At 46.9% G+C, this 15,307-nt stretch overlaps 1 protein-coding gene across 1 annotated transcript in view; it reads right to left on the bottom strand.

Moving 5' to 3' along the window:
- The window catches only part of PPM1E (protein phosphatase, Mg2+/Mn2+ dependent 1E), a 307,370-nt gene that overhangs the window by 23,961 nt on the left and 268,102 nt on the right, over positions 1 to 15,307 (bottom strand). The window contains exon 5 of the mRNA XM_073665370.1: positions 7,701 to 7,844. Coding sequence (XP_073521471.1) covers positions 7,701 to 7,844 — 144 coding nt within the window. The remainder of the gene's footprint in view (positions 1 to 7,700; positions 7,845 to 15,307) is intronic.

Here is a 15,307-nt window from a genome sequence, read left to right as displayed (position 1 = left end):
CTGTCAGTCTGTCTAAGGACCAGCCTTCCCGCTCACCTGGGAGCGCACATCAGCTACCTGCCTGCCTGAGGTCCGACGGTCTGCCTTCCAACTCCTGTCAGTCTGTCTATGGACCAGCTTGCCCGCTCACCTGGGAGCGCACGTCTGCTATCTGCTTGCTAGCCTACCTGGAGGCTCCGCCGTCACGTGCTGTGACCACCTGCCTGTCCTGTGTCTCCTGCCCGCTCACCTGGGAGCGCTCTTCTGCTACCTGTCTGTTTGCCTACCCGGAGGCTCTGCCGTCACGTGCTGTGACCACCCGCCTGTCCAGAGACTTCTGCCCGCTCACCTGGGAGCGCTCATCTGTCGCCTGTCCGCTGGTCTTCCTGGAGGCTCCGCCGTCACATGCTGTGACCACCCGTTCATCCAGAGACTCTCGCCTGCTCACCTGGGAGCTCACGTCTATCTTCAGCCGCCACAGGTCGTACCAACCCTATACCTAGAGACTGTCCCGGTCACTTGCCGTGATCTCCAGCCCGTTCACTCAGAGACTGTCCCGTTCACTCAGAGACTGTCCCGTTCACTCAGAGACTGTCCCGTTCACTCAGAGACTGTCCCGTTCACCTGCTGAGACTTCCAGCCCGTCTTCCCTGGTCGCCACCCGCTCCCTTACAAGGACCGCCTCCTTGTATAGTAGCTCTGAGGTTCCGCCTCCCAGACCCGTTACAGTTTGCTCGGGCCATGGAACCCGGTGGCACCCAAGCTCCCTCGCTCTCGGACCTGTGTCATGAACTGTCCCGTCAAAGGTCCCAACAGGAGTCCATCCTGGGTCACCTGCGGAATGTCAATACTCGCCTGGACACTCTGACTGCTCCACCAGCAACCTCCGCCAGTGCCATGTCTCGCAATCCGGCAGCTCCGCTGCCCACTAATACCATGGTATCCTACCCTGGACCCCGGCTTTCTGCACCTCCTCGCTTCGGAGGCGACTCCGCCCAGGCTCGGGGCTTCATAAATCAGTGCACCCTGCACTTTGAACTTTTGTCCCACCAGTTTAACTCCGACCGAGCCAAAATTGCATTCATCATGACCCATCTCACCGGGGAGGCCCTGGCCTGGCTAAATCCTCTATGGGAGAGAGGAGACCCCCTGGTGTCCAACTTGCCTGCTTTTCTCACGGCTTTCCGGAAAGTCTTCGACGAACCCGGACGGAAGACCTCATCCGCATCATCGCTGCTACGCCTCCGTCAGGAGAGTCTCACCGTGGGCCAATATGCCATACGGTTCCGTACCCTTGCCTCGGAGCTGGCCTGGGATAACTCTTGCCACCCGGATTGACCTACGGTTCCAGGAGCGTGCCAGAGAGGTCACCCGTGAGAGGAGGTTACCACGTCTAGCTCCTACTTTTCAGAAACCCGTCACTCCTTCTGTCTCTAACCAGGTACACCCTCCTGAGCCTATGCAGGTCGACCAGACCAAGATGGTCAAGACCCGTCAGGACTTACGTCGTGCCGAGGGGACCTGCTTCTACTGTGGCAGTAAGGAGCACCGGATCCGTGCCTGCCCAGAGAGATCGGGAAACGCCTGTGTCTAGGTTCGCTCAGAGAGGTCCACCTAGACAAGAATAAATCCTCTCCATCCCTGCTGTTGTCAGTTTCAATCGTCTACGGGGAGAACCGTTATTTCGAACTAGCCCAACTGGACTCTGGAGCAGCCGGGAATCTTATTTCACAGTCCCTGGTAGAGAAATACCGCATCCCCACCAAACCTCTGGCTGTACCCTTGTCTGTTGCTGCCGTGGATGGGGGGCTCTTACCACGCCCCATCCAACTCATCACCGAATCAATTACTCTGCAGGTGGGAATGCTGCATTCTGAAAGTATCTCCTTCCATGTTCTGCCTGGACTCTCTCACGCCCTCTTGCTAGGCCTACCTTGGCTCCAGAGACATGCACCCGTTCTTGACTGGCAGACCGGAGAAGTCCTTCGCTGGGGACAGGGCTGCCATAAGACCTGTCTGGTTCCCGTTCATCCCGTCCGTCCTTCTCCTACCCCAGCTAATCTACCTGGACTTCCGATTCTTTATTGGTCTTATGCTGATGTCTTTAATAAAAAGGAGGCAGAGACACTACCCCCTCATAGACCATACGACTGTTCTATCGACCTGTTACCTGGTACTTCTCCTCCCCGTGGGCGTATTTATCCATTATCCGCTGCTGAGACCCGGTCGATGTCCGAATATATTGAGGAAAATCTGGCCAGGGGATTCATTCGGAAATCTACCTCCCCGGCGGGAGCAGGCTTCTTTTTCGTCAAAAAGAAGGACGGCTCTCTCCGTCCCTGTATAGACTATAGAGGCCTAAACCAGATCACGGTGAAGAAGAAGTACCCCCTTCCGCTCATTCCGGAGTTATTTGATCGTCTGAGGGGGGCTAGAATCTTCACCAAACTGGACCTCCGTGGGGCGTACAACCTGGTTCGTATCCGTCAGGGGGATGAATGGAAGACGGCATTCAACACCCGGGACGGCCACTATGAATATCTGGTAATGCCCTTTGGTCTCTGTAACGCTCCTGCCGTCTTTCAAGAGTTGGTCAATGACATCTTCCGGGACCTTCTCTACTCCTGCGTAGTGGTGTACCTGGACGACATCTTGGTCTTCTCTCCGGATCTCCAGACTCACCGGAGGGACGTTCGTCAGGTCCTGCTTAGGCTCAGGCAGAACCATCTCTACGCTAAATATGAGAAGTGCCTCTTTGAGCAGACCTCGCTTCCGTTTCTGGGCTACATTATCTCTCAGACCGGCCTACAAATTGATCCTGAGAAACTGTCTGCCATCGAGAAATGGCCCCGACCAGAGGGGTTGAAGGCTATTCAACGGTTCATGGGTTTCGCCAACTATTACCGCCTCTTCATCCCGCACTTCTCTTCCCGGACTGCCCCAATTTCCGCACTCACCCGTAAGGGTACTAATCCCAAAGAGTGGCCGCCCGAAGCAGAGGAGGCCTTTCTTTCCCTAAAACAGGCCTTCTCTTCCGCCCCGGTGCTGCATCGCCCGGACGGCAACAAGCAGTTCTTCCTGGAAGTTGACGCCTCCTCCTCTGGAGCCGGAGCGGTACTTACTCAAAAATCATCTTCCGGGAGAATGGTAACTTGTGGCTTCTTCTCCAAACTCTTCTCCTCTTCTGAGCGCAACTATTCCATAGGAGACCGAGAGTTATTGGCCATCAAACTGGCGTTGGAGGAGTGGCGTTACCTACTCGAGGGGGCTCTTCATCCGGTAATAATTTACACTGACCACAAGAACTTGGCTTACCTCCAGCATGCCCAGAGACTTAACCCGCGCCAAGCCCGGTGGTCCTTGTTTTTTGCTCGTTTTGATTTTGTTCTTCATTTTCGCCCGGCTGACAAAAACGTCAAAGCAGACGCCTTGTCCCGATCCTTTCTGGTGTCCGATCTCGAGGAAGAACCTAAACATATCATCGATCCCGCCAGAGTAATGCAGGTGGCTCCCGTGAGTCTAAATCGTCTCCCTCCCGGTAAGACGTTTGTTTCAGTACCTGATCGGGAGAAGATCCTACACTGGGGCCATTCGTCTAAACTAGCTGGCCACGCCGGTCAGAAAAAGACCCTCCAGCTTATTGCCCGGCACTATTGGTGGCCTACCCTGCACAAGGACATAATTGACTTTGTTTCTGCCTGTGTGTCCTGCGCTCGCAACAAAGTCCCGAGACATCTGCCAGCCGGACGCCTCCTTCCGCTTCCTGTACCTGCTGCCCCCTGGCAGCATATAGCAATGGACTTTATAACTGATCTCCCCGTCTCTGCCGGTTGTACGGTCATTTGGGTGGTCGCTGACCGCTTTTCCAAGATGGCTCACTTTATTCCCCTGCCAGGCCTTCCGTCTGCACCCGAGCTGGCTAAAGACTTTATCCGCCACATCTTCCGTCTTCATGGCCTGCCCCTCCACATCGTGTCGGATCGTGGGGTACAGTTCACCTCACGTTTCTGGAGAGCCACTTGTAAACTACTAGACGTCACCCTGGACTTCTCTTCCGCTTACCACCCACAGTCCAATGGTCAAGTGGAGCGGATCAATCAGAACCTGACCAGTTACCTCCGGCACTTCGTTAATGCCCACCATTCTGACTGGGTGGATCTCCTACCATGGGCCGAGTTCTCTTATAATAATCACGAGAGCGAATCCTCCTCCAAATCCCCGTTTTTTGTAGTCTTTGGTCAGCATCCTCGGATTCCTTTTCCTGTCTCCACCTCTGTGGACAACCCGGCTGCGGAATCTCTCGTTAGCAAATTTTCCTCCATATGGGAGAGTACCCGGTCCGCACTCCTTCTGTCATCCGAGCGTATGAAAAGACACGCTGACAAAAAACGCCTGGATCCTCCACAATTTCGTCCAGGAGATAAAGTCTGGCTCTCATCTAAATATGTTCGACTCAAGATACCTTCTTACAAGTTAGGGCCTCGGTTCATCGGTCCTCTGGAGGTCATCAGTCAGATCAACCCGGTGGCCTATAAATTGAAACTCCCGGCCAACTTACGGATCCCCAACTCCTTCCATGTATCTCTCCTCAAACCCGTGGTGCTTAACTCTTTCTCCAAGTCTACAGGTACGCCTCCTGCTCCGGTTTCTGCTGAGGACGAGTTTGAGGTAGAGAACATTCTTGCCACCAAAAGGGTAAGAGGAAAGACCTTTTTTCTGGTAGATTGGAAGGGGTTTGGTCCTGAGGAGAGAACGTGGGAGCCCCGGGAGAACATCCATGCCCCTCTCATCCTAGCTAAATTTCTATCTGGCCTAAAAAAGGGGGGGCCTAAAGGGGGGGGTACTGTAGTGCCGGCGTCCCTGCCCTCTGCTAGGCAGGGACGCTGTTCCCCTCACCGCTCTGCTCCGAGCCCGGCGTCCCTCTCCCGCTCTGCTGGCAGCGCGCGCTCCTTCCCGGCCACTGTGCTTAGGGCGCGCGCGCGCGCCCTCCCTCCCTCTTAAAGGGGCCGCGCGCGCCGTCCTAAGGAGTCCCCGGCCAATGGCCGGAGGACTTTACCGTATATAAGGCACCTCCTCCAAAATGGAGGTGCCCGAGCAATGTTGTTTGCACCTGTGTCTCACCTGTGCTTCAGCCCTCAGGTCCCGTTGCCAGTTACCTGCCAGTTACCTGCCAGATTCCTGCCTGATTACTTGCTACCTGCCTGCTAGTCTGAGGTCCGACGGTCTGCCTTACTAATCCTGTCAGTCTGTCTAAGGACCAGCCTGCCCGCTCACCTGGGAGCGCACATCAGATACCTGCCAGCTTGTCTGAGGTCCGACGGTCTGCCTTACTAATCCTGTCAGTCTGTCTAAGGACCAGCCTTCCCGCTCACCTGGGAGCGCACATCAGCTACCTGCCTGCCTGCCTGAGGTCCGACGGTCTGCTTTCCAACTCCTGTCAGTCTGTCTATGGACCAGCTTGCCCGCTCACCTGGGAGCGCACGTCTGCTATCTGCTTGCTAGCCTACCTGGAGGCTCCGCCGTCACGTGCTGTGACCACCTGCCTGTCCTGTGTCTCCTGCCCGCTCACCTGGGAGCGCTCTTCTGCTACCTGTCTGTTTGCCTACCCGGAGGCTCTGCCGTCACGTGCTGTGACCACCCGCCTGTCCAGAGACTTCTGCCCGCTCACCTGAGAGCGCTCATCTGTCGCCTGTCCGCTGGTCTTCCTGGAGGCTCCGCCGTCACATGCTGTGACCACCCGTTCATCCAGAGACTCTCGCCTGCTCACCTGGGAGCTCACGTCTATCTTCAGCCGCCACAGGTCGTACCAACCCTATACCTAGAGACTGTCCCGGTCACTTGCCGTGATCTCCAGCCCGTTCACTCAGAGACTGTCCCGTTCACTCAGAGACTGTCCCGTTCACTCAGAGACTGTCCCGTTCACTCAGAGACTGTCCCGTTCACCTGCTGAGACTTCCAGCCCGTCTTCCCTGGTCGCCACCCGCTCCCTTACAAGGACCGCCTCCTTGTATAGTAGCTCTGAGGTTCCGCCTCCCAGACCCGTTACAACAGATCTGTCCTGGCAGAAGTCATATGTTATATAGTGTTTCATCCAAGTAGATATTCTGTGCAAATAGGAACAGGTAGTTCCAAGCTACAGTTAGCTTGTTTCTTTCAGTAGGAGTCCGTCGAGTCTTGTCATGACTAGGGACACTGTGGCTGGTACGGTAGGTGCTGTTGCTGGCACTAGTGATACTTTACATGTTCTTTTTTGGCATGGATTTAGACTGCTGATGAGGCCCAAAAATAGTTTTAAATGCCATGGTGTAAATCAGGGTGTCTAAAACTTTTTCTTCTGGTGCCTTGCCAGAAGAATCAAAACCAAACCAAGATTGTCAGCCTCATTGTTAGGCCACGTTCACACGTTCAGCATTTGGTCAGTATTTTATGTCAGTACTTGTAAGCCAAAATCAAGAGTGGAACAGTCAGAGGAAAAGTATAATAGAAACGTCACCGCTTCTGTATTTATCACCCACTCCTGGTTTTGGTTTACAAATACTGATGTAAAAAACTCACCAAATACTGAGCATGTGAACGTGGCCTTGAGCTGTCCGTATGCAATCAGTTTTTTTTTACAAAATCAAATACCATACTGACGGTCCATATGGCATTTTTTTTCTCGTACTGTACCGATTTCGGAGTGAAATCGTACCATGCTGACATTTTTTTCTCATGCTGAATACAGCTGAGAAAAAAAATATACAGACCTGCATGGCCTCATTAAATAACATTGGTCCGAGTGCAATAAGATTTTTCGGATTTCACTCGTCTGATTTATACGCTAGTGTTAGCGAACCCTTAAAGGTGAAAGCGATTGCCAGAATGAAAAATGGTGCTCAATTTAATTATATATGTCTTCTGGACTTGATAACATTACAATAAGCACAAAATAAGCCAGTTATGTTAGCCTCCCAGCTGCACCTCACCAACTGGGGGTCACCTCACAGGTAAGGTCCGTCTCACATTTTGAGAAGCACTGTTCTAAATTAATTATCTAAGAAATGTCACCATGTTGTGTGTACAATGCTATTTTAACTGCATATTTTTCAATGGCTCCTTTAATTCCAAATAGTAGCAGAATCAAAATATTAACCGTACAGAACCATTCAAGGAAATTAGAAAGATTAGCTTTGAAAGCTCCAGCAATATAAAAGTGATCAATTAAGGAAACAAATAAGGTAATGAAATAAAAGGAAGCAGTCAGAAACTTTAAGTCTCCCAAATAATTTATTTGGCTCTGTAGCCCTTTAAAAGATAAGCCAGTCGATCCTGTTATGGCCCCAAAGCACCAGCCGTGAGAAATCACGTTTTGAAAAGGTGTCAGGAAGAGCACTGGGGTGTGAGGATGCACTTCTAGCTTCTCAGCCTAATGCTGTATTATCTACCTAGTAGCACCCATGAGAAACTAGAAGTGCATCGTCATACCGCAAATCACAACTTCAAAATGTGATTTATTGCTGCTGGAGTAGTGCTTTCAGGTCATAAAGGGCTACACAATCATATTAATGCTTTTGAGGAGTAAAATTTTCTGACAAGTTAGTTCCCTTTAAGTTCCACAATAATGATACAGTGATGCAATTCTGCATACTGTGTTTGCTACGTTTGGTAAAAAACACTGAATTATTTACAGATGAAGAAAACACTCCAGATAAAGATGACTGTACTAGTTCCATAGTCCTCACCTCTCTGTCAGGTTTATGTGGCTTCATTAATTCCACAGCTTGTCCCCTTCGTACTAGCATCACCTGTGAGTCTCCCAACCAGGCCACGTGCAGCATGTTGCCACGAATAAAGATCACCACACCAGTCGTGCCACAACGTAGGTTCTAGGGTATAAATGAGAAAATGTATACATTTATTTAAAGTATAAGACACTATATAACAAAACGAAATCTCTCTTGATGAACTGAAATTGACGCACACGATTGTCTTATATAAATCATAAACAAGAAATTAATGTGGTTTCATGAATAGGAGTCTAGATAACCTATTCTGTTCCTATAACAACACACTTCTAATGTTCCCATTCCTCTTAGTTTAGCAATGAACATGGATACATAACAACTCTCACTACTATTGCTTCAACATATCAAACAGTAAAGAGGAATCTCAAAATTATTTCGCCCCTCACCCCACATCAAACTATTTACAGTATATGCACATGTAGCTTTTTCAAAAAACAAGTTCAGCATTACCTTTGCATAGACAAAGCATTCCTTCATTACTGAGAAATCAGCGTTTGAATTGATATGAAAATGAGGTTGAAGATCAGAAGCCTCTGTCACTCCAGCTCTATTCCCCACCTAGCAGGGCCTCCTCCTGATTGAGTGACAACTCCTGAAGTCACACAGCATAAAGGCCTCATTTCCATATCAAGTCAAATGCTGATTTCTCAGTAATGTAGGAAGGGCCTGGTCATGTAAAAGTATTGCGGGACTTGTTTTTTTTAAAGAGCTATATGCGCATATGAATAGTTTTGGGGGGTAAAAATCCTGCAGACAAATTCCCTTGAAATAATCACACTTGTTCAAAATATCCATTCCTCATGCATGTCCATATTATCATACCAAATGTGAAATGTATTTGTGAATTCACGCCGCGGCCCTTTTCCATTTTTGTGTTTTTGTTTTTTGCTCCTCTTCTTCCCAGAGCCACAGTCTTTTTATTTTTCGTCAATATGGCCGTGTGAGGGCTTGTTTTTTGCGGGACGAGTTGTACTTTTGAACGTCACCATTGGTTTTACCAATCGTTGTTTTTTTTACCATGTTCACTATATGGTAAAACTGACCTGCCATTATTATTCTCCAGGTCATTCCAAGTTTGTAGACACCAAACATGTATAGATTCTTTTTTATTTGAGTGGTGAAATAAAATCCACCCCCCCCCCAAAAAAAGACACCATTTTCCGTGACCCGTAGCGTCTCCATTTTTCGGGATCAGGGGCCGGGTGAGGGCTTATTTTTTGCGCGCCGAGTTGACATTTTCATTGATACCATTTTGGTTCAGATACGATTTTTTGATCTCCCATTATTGCATTTTACTGCAATGTTGCGGTGACAAAAACGTAATTCTGGCGTTTAGATTTTTTTTGTCGTTACGCCGTTTACCAATCTGATTAATTTTTTTTTTAGATTGATACATCGGGTGATTCTGAACACGGCGATATCAAATATGTGCATATTTGATTTTTTTTTATTGTTTTCTTTTGAATGGGGCGAAAGGGGGGTGATTTAAACTTTTATATTTTTTTAATTTTTTTGTATTTTTAAAAACATTTTTTTTCTACTTTTTATTTGCTTCAATAGTCTCCATAGGAGACTTGAAGCTGCAATTGTCCGATCGCCTCTGCTACACATGAAGCCCTGCTATGTGTAACAAAAGTGCTCATCTGCTATGAACGCCGAACACTGGGTGGCACTCATAGCAGATCGGCTATGACAGACTCATCCAGACCCCGGGTTGTCATGCCGACCCATCGGTGACCCACAATCACGTGACGGGGTCGCCGATAGGCGGAGCCAACAACGCGCTTCCCGGAAGCGCAAGTTAAATGCCGGTCAGAATTTGACAGCGGCATTTAACTAGTTAACAGCCGTGGGTGGATCGCGATTCCACCCGCGGCTGTTGCGGGTACATGTCAGCTGTAAGAATCAGCTGACAGGTGCCTGGAAAAGTGCGGGCTCAGCGCCGGAGCCCGCACCAAAGGGAGGGACATGGCATGCGCTGTACATATACGGCGCATGTCGTGAAGGGGTTAAATCCGGATTACATCTGCATCATGGCTTCTGTTCATAGTAGAAATCACAAAAAAGGGCTACATCAGTCATTGACGTAGAAGGGGATCTATTTTTTTCCATCAAATCTTCCAGAGTGGGTGCTATCGGCTCTAGACACAACTTTTAACAGAAGTGTCAACTTAGACTTGGATAAATTTATCAAGTAAAACATGCGCAGGAACATTGCAAATTTTTGTGCAATACATAGGTTTAAAAATGTATTTTTTTTTGGGGGGGGGGGGAGTTTATAACAGCTCCACAAATTTTTTGGATCTTGTGTGAAGCTTAGTAGAGGCAGTATGAAATTGAACAGCTGAACAGATTCACTATAATTTATCCTACAAAAATTATTGTTGTAAATTATAGTAGAATTTGTGCTTAAAGGGAATCTGTCAGCAGGTTTTTGCTATTTAATCTGAGAGCAGCTGTTAGAACCCTCCTGTTTGTTTTTTCCATCTTGTGTTTTGCCGTCACGTGACCATCTGCCTTTATATTCCAGCTCCGCCCTTTTGGCTGTGCTGGACTTCAGTGTTTGACTGTTTCTCTAGCCAGGTGCTTCTGTGCCTTTCTCTGTCAGTGCGTTTGGTCCTTCTGGGACCTCTAGTACTTTTTTGTCTGTTTGTCTTTTTGTGTTCTACAACAACTTCTCTGTTTAGGAGGTGTACCATTTTTGTCCCAGTCCTTTTAGGGACCCCTCCCCTTATGCTATAGGTCTTCGTTCAGACTAGCCGAGGACAATGGCGGGTCTGTTCACTAGGAACAGGCAGCCCACTACATCGTAGGGATTCAGCTTAGTTTTATTGTAGGAACAGTTTTCCCTTATCTTTCCTTAGTACTTGTTGCAGATCATAACAGCAGCATAATGTAGGAGTTAGGGCCTGATTCCAGGGATGTGTCACTTGGGCTATGTGCTGTAATTTCATTACAATCAGTGTTTTATCAGCAGGATGTTATCACTAAAGGACTATGTTTCACGTGCAGTCAAGACTAATCTGTGTAACCCGCCACCATCACTGATTGGCAGTATCACGGGGATACCACGACAGAGAGGGGCCAGAAGACCGCTGTGTCTGATTTCACAAACTCCTGCACTGGTTAGAATTTCCTCACCATCTTATTAAACAGTGCAGGTTTTTTTACTTGTTAGCAGTGCAAGGGTTAATCTGTTCAGTTGAAGCTCCTGGGCCTCTCCTACCTGGATTAACTCAGCTGTTCAGTGTTGGCCATTCCTCTCTGCTATATATGCTTGCCTCTGGCACTTAAGAATTGCCAGTGTTAGTTCTTACTGCCTGGTTTTGGAGTTGAAGGTGTAGTTCATGGATGGAGTTGGCATTTTGGAGATTTGTCAGGAGATTATTGCTTCGAGTTTTGTCTTGTGTGCACATTCCTATTTGGTTTCTCCTTCCTTTAACTCCCATGTGTCCCACTCTGTTGTTTGGTATGTGAATTTTGTATGGTTGGTATTTTCATTTATCCCTGTCTGTCTTCCCTTGCTTGTCTGGTTAGTGTGTTCCTATACACTTCAGCTTCCCACTACCCTGGGTGGGGAAGGGGACAGATAAGGGTTGATATAGGACCATAGCTAGGCATGTGAACCCGGCGTCTCCCCCTTCAGAAGTAATCCGTGGACCAGAGATAGACTAGAGCGCCCCTAGTTCTAGGTACCTGGTTAGCGCCAATAGCCCCAACACCATTGCTGAGAATTCACAGTGTACATAGGAAGCTGCCAGTCAGGGGTGTGGGTGGGGCTATACACAGAGCTTAGTCTAAAGGCCCTGTCACACATAACGAGATCGCTAGCGAGATCGCTAGCGAGATCGTTATTGCGTCACGGTTTTGGGATCGCTGGGGAGATGTCAAACATGCAGAACTTTCCAACGATCTCTGCCGCCCCAGCGATCTAACCAACGATCTCGGTGGTCGTTGGGACGCTTTCACACAGCAGCTATTTCAATGATCCACACCTTGATAGGGACTGTACTGTGTCAGAAAGGCGTGCATAAAATTGCTTTTCCGCGCCCCCCTCATCTCCAGCTGGTGGACGCTACTGCGTTCTGATTGGGTGGCCTTGTTTTAACACTTTGTCTCCGGTCAGATGAGATCTCTACTGCGTCTCCATTAAAAATGGAAACTCATTTGAGACCCCAAGCAATACCTACCTCGCTAAAGATGCCTGATTTCTTCAAAGTGGAGTCACAGCCGGGGAACGCTGGTGGGATCTGAAAAAACAAGGACGCAGTAGTGACCACCAATCGGGGACGAGGAGCGCAGAAAAGTCCAATTTATGCACGCCTACATGTCTCAGTTCTGAATCGCTAACGAGGTCGTTGATAAGGTGTCAAATACAGCGATGCACACTGCCCAGCGGGAGCGCAACGACCCAAGAATGGTCCAGGAAGCTTTGTAACGATCAGCGATCTCACAGCAGGGGCCTGATCGTTGCTACCTGTCACACATAACGAGATCGTTAGCGAGATCGCTGTTGCGTCACCAAAACCGTGACTCATTAGCGATCTCGCTAGCGATCTCGTTATGTGTGACGGGGCCTTTAGTTCTGCTGCATCTCCATCAGATAAAATAGAGATTCTATCAAAACTGCACCAAGCAGTCCAGTAAATTATATATGGCTGGAAACACGCTGTCTCTACATTATGCTGCTATCAGATCAAAGCAAAAACCTACAGATTCCTTTTAAATCTATTATTAGGGTACTTTTTCTGATTTTAGTGTACCATGTCTAAAGAGGTTTAGAGTGATTGCTACACAATATATATATGAACAAAAACACTCTGCTTAGATCAGCATAGTTACGAGGGTGAGTCAAACATAATCAGCACTTCGGTTATAGTAAAACTATAATATCAGCACATTCCTTATGAGGTCGCTGTCTCCCCAGTCACTGCTGTGCAGGTTTGAACGTGTTGCGTCAGTTCATTTGTGACAGCGGTGTAGGAACAAATGATTGCTCATGGATAATATGATTGGGGAGAATATGATGAATTAATGAACTTCCAGAGTGCCATATGTGTATGGCTCTGTATTGAATTCCAGTCCTATAATACTGTGCCATGTCTATGGAATCCAAGTTACAAGATTACGCTGTACGCAATATGTCATCATAGGATGTCCAAGATCCAGCAAAAAGTTGGAGACGATAAAGAAATATTATTTGTTATTATCATTCTCCAAGTGTGGTTGTCAGATAATTCTACTGGGCGCCTTAACTTTGGACGCAGCTGGTGAGGTTCAAGGCACATCATCTGAGTATACTGACAGCTCAATGCTGTTTTGTTTCTGTCCAATGTCACCTTGAGTTTCATGTCACTGTGATAGATATCACGGTGTCACATGCACATCTGCTCCAATCTGAGAGAATATTGCGCGTGCACAGAATAATTTTACGGCGAACCCCTCCCCCACCTCATGCCAGTTATATTGCTTCAGGAAAGCAATTCACTGCTTGCGCACAAGAAATCATCAAGCTGTTTAATACTGTGCAAGTATACATATCTCTTCTAAATGGATCTATTACATTTGTCTGTTCAGGTGAATAATTACTTGCCATTTCTAGAAACGTCATCTATTTCGTCAATACAACAGCAAAACTTACTGATCTAAAATATAAATTAATGTATACAAATACAGTTACATTCACAATTCAGTATTCATTAAAAAATGATCATTAAAAAAAATAATGAAATTATCATAAATTTAGATTACAATTTGTACTTTCCACAAATTTTGCATAAATCAATAATATAGTCCAATATAAGAAACTCTGTAATGCATCTTATCAGAGAATTTGGTCTCTTTCTCCACTTATGAGACACTTCTTTCTCTGATCCCTGTCTCCTGAATTTATAATCCAATCTGAACAAAAACAGCTAAACTTCATCTTGACAAGATGGACTGGTATCACAGTGAAATGTCAGGTTACACCTCCTATTATATTCTATGGAGAGTGGAGTGAGGAGAACAGTTAGGAGCTGAGTGAGAAAACAGGCAAAGGCAGAGAGACATAAAAATAGTGCTGAGCTTCCAAAGAAGTAAATTACTTCACCCCAGAGCTGGATTCATATCTACACTGCTCAGTACCTTTATTTAATGTCCTCCATGGTCCTGTTTTTCTGTGTAGAAATACCTAAAATTCAAATCATGCATGGAGGCCCACAAAGCAGGAGAAGGCTATAAGAAGATAGCAAAGCGTTTTAAAGTTGTGATTTCCTCAGTTAGAAAAGTAATTAAGAGATGGCAGTTAACAGGAACAGTGAAGGTCAAGATCAGGTCTGGAAGACCAAGCAAAATTTCGGTGAGAGCTGCTCGTAGGATTGCTAGAGAGGCAAAATCAGAACCTCCGCTTGAATGCGAAAGACCTTCAGAAAGATTTAGCAGACCAGCAGACTCTGGAGTTGTGGTACATTGTTCTACAGCTGCACAAATATGGCCTTCATGGAAGAGTCATCAGAAGAAAATCTCTCCTGTGTCTTTTCCATAAAATTCAGCGTCAGAAGTATGCAAAAGAACATCTAAACAAGCAGCCTCATGCATTTTGGAAGTAAGTTCTATGGACCGATGAGGTACATCATTGAAAATCTGTGGCTAGACCTCAAAATAGCAGTGCATGCAAGACGACCCAGGAATCTCACAGAAGTGGAAGAATTTTCCAAGGAAGAATGGATGAAAATCCCTCAAACAAGAATTGAAAGACTCTTGACTGGCTACAAAAAGCATTTACAAGCTATGATACTTTCACAAGGGGGTGCTACTAGGTACTAACAATGCAGGGTGGCCAAACTATTGCATCGGCTCATTTTCCTATTTGTAATTTTTAAAATATAAAAGATGAAAATACATTTTTTTTGCCTAAAATACAAAGGAAATGTGTAATCTTGAGCTTTAGGCCTTTTAGAGATCATTTCATCTTCAACTTGCTGAACTGAACTGTTCACAATAACAGTCATTTTGCATAACAAGGAAAAACCAGAGATGAGGCAATTGGGGAGTACACCTGGACAAAAAAAAATAAATATAAACATATTATATAAATACCATGTACATAATATCAACAATAGTTTTCTGCGGTGTCATAAAAAGGTAACAAAAACACATTAAAGTATAGGCACATACATGTTATGTGTATCCAAATAATAATAATAATCTTTTTATTTATATAGCGCCAACATATTCTGCAGTGCTTTAAAATTCAGACAATTTACAGACATTATGGGCACTGTCCCCATTGGGGCTCACAATCTACATCCCCTATCAGTATGTCTTTGGAGTGTGGGAGGAAACTGGAGAACCTGGAGGAAACCCACACAAACACAGGGAGAACATACAAACTCCTTGCAGATGTTGTCCTTGGTGGGATTTGAACCCAGGACCCCCAGTGCTGCAAGGCTGCTGTGCTAACCACTGAGCCACCATGCTGCCCTTATCTATAAACCTATAAATATCTCATGGGAGGGATGGTGAAGCAAAGTGCTGTATATAAAAATTTGTTACTATTTAAA

This window comes from Phyllobates terribilis, unplaced genomic scaffold, assembly GCF_046119375.1.
Source record: "Phyllobates terribilis strain yellow unplaced genomic scaffold, ASM4611937v1 Scaffold_2__4_contigs__length_985480577, whole genome shotgun sequence".
NCBI classification, from domain to species: domain Eukaryota; kingdom Metazoa; phylum Chordata; class Amphibia; order Anura; family Dendrobatidae; genus Phyllobates; species Phyllobates terribilis.
The sequence above is the reverse complement of the archived record's forward strand: the minus strand, read 5'-3'. Positions and strand labels throughout refer to the sequence as shown.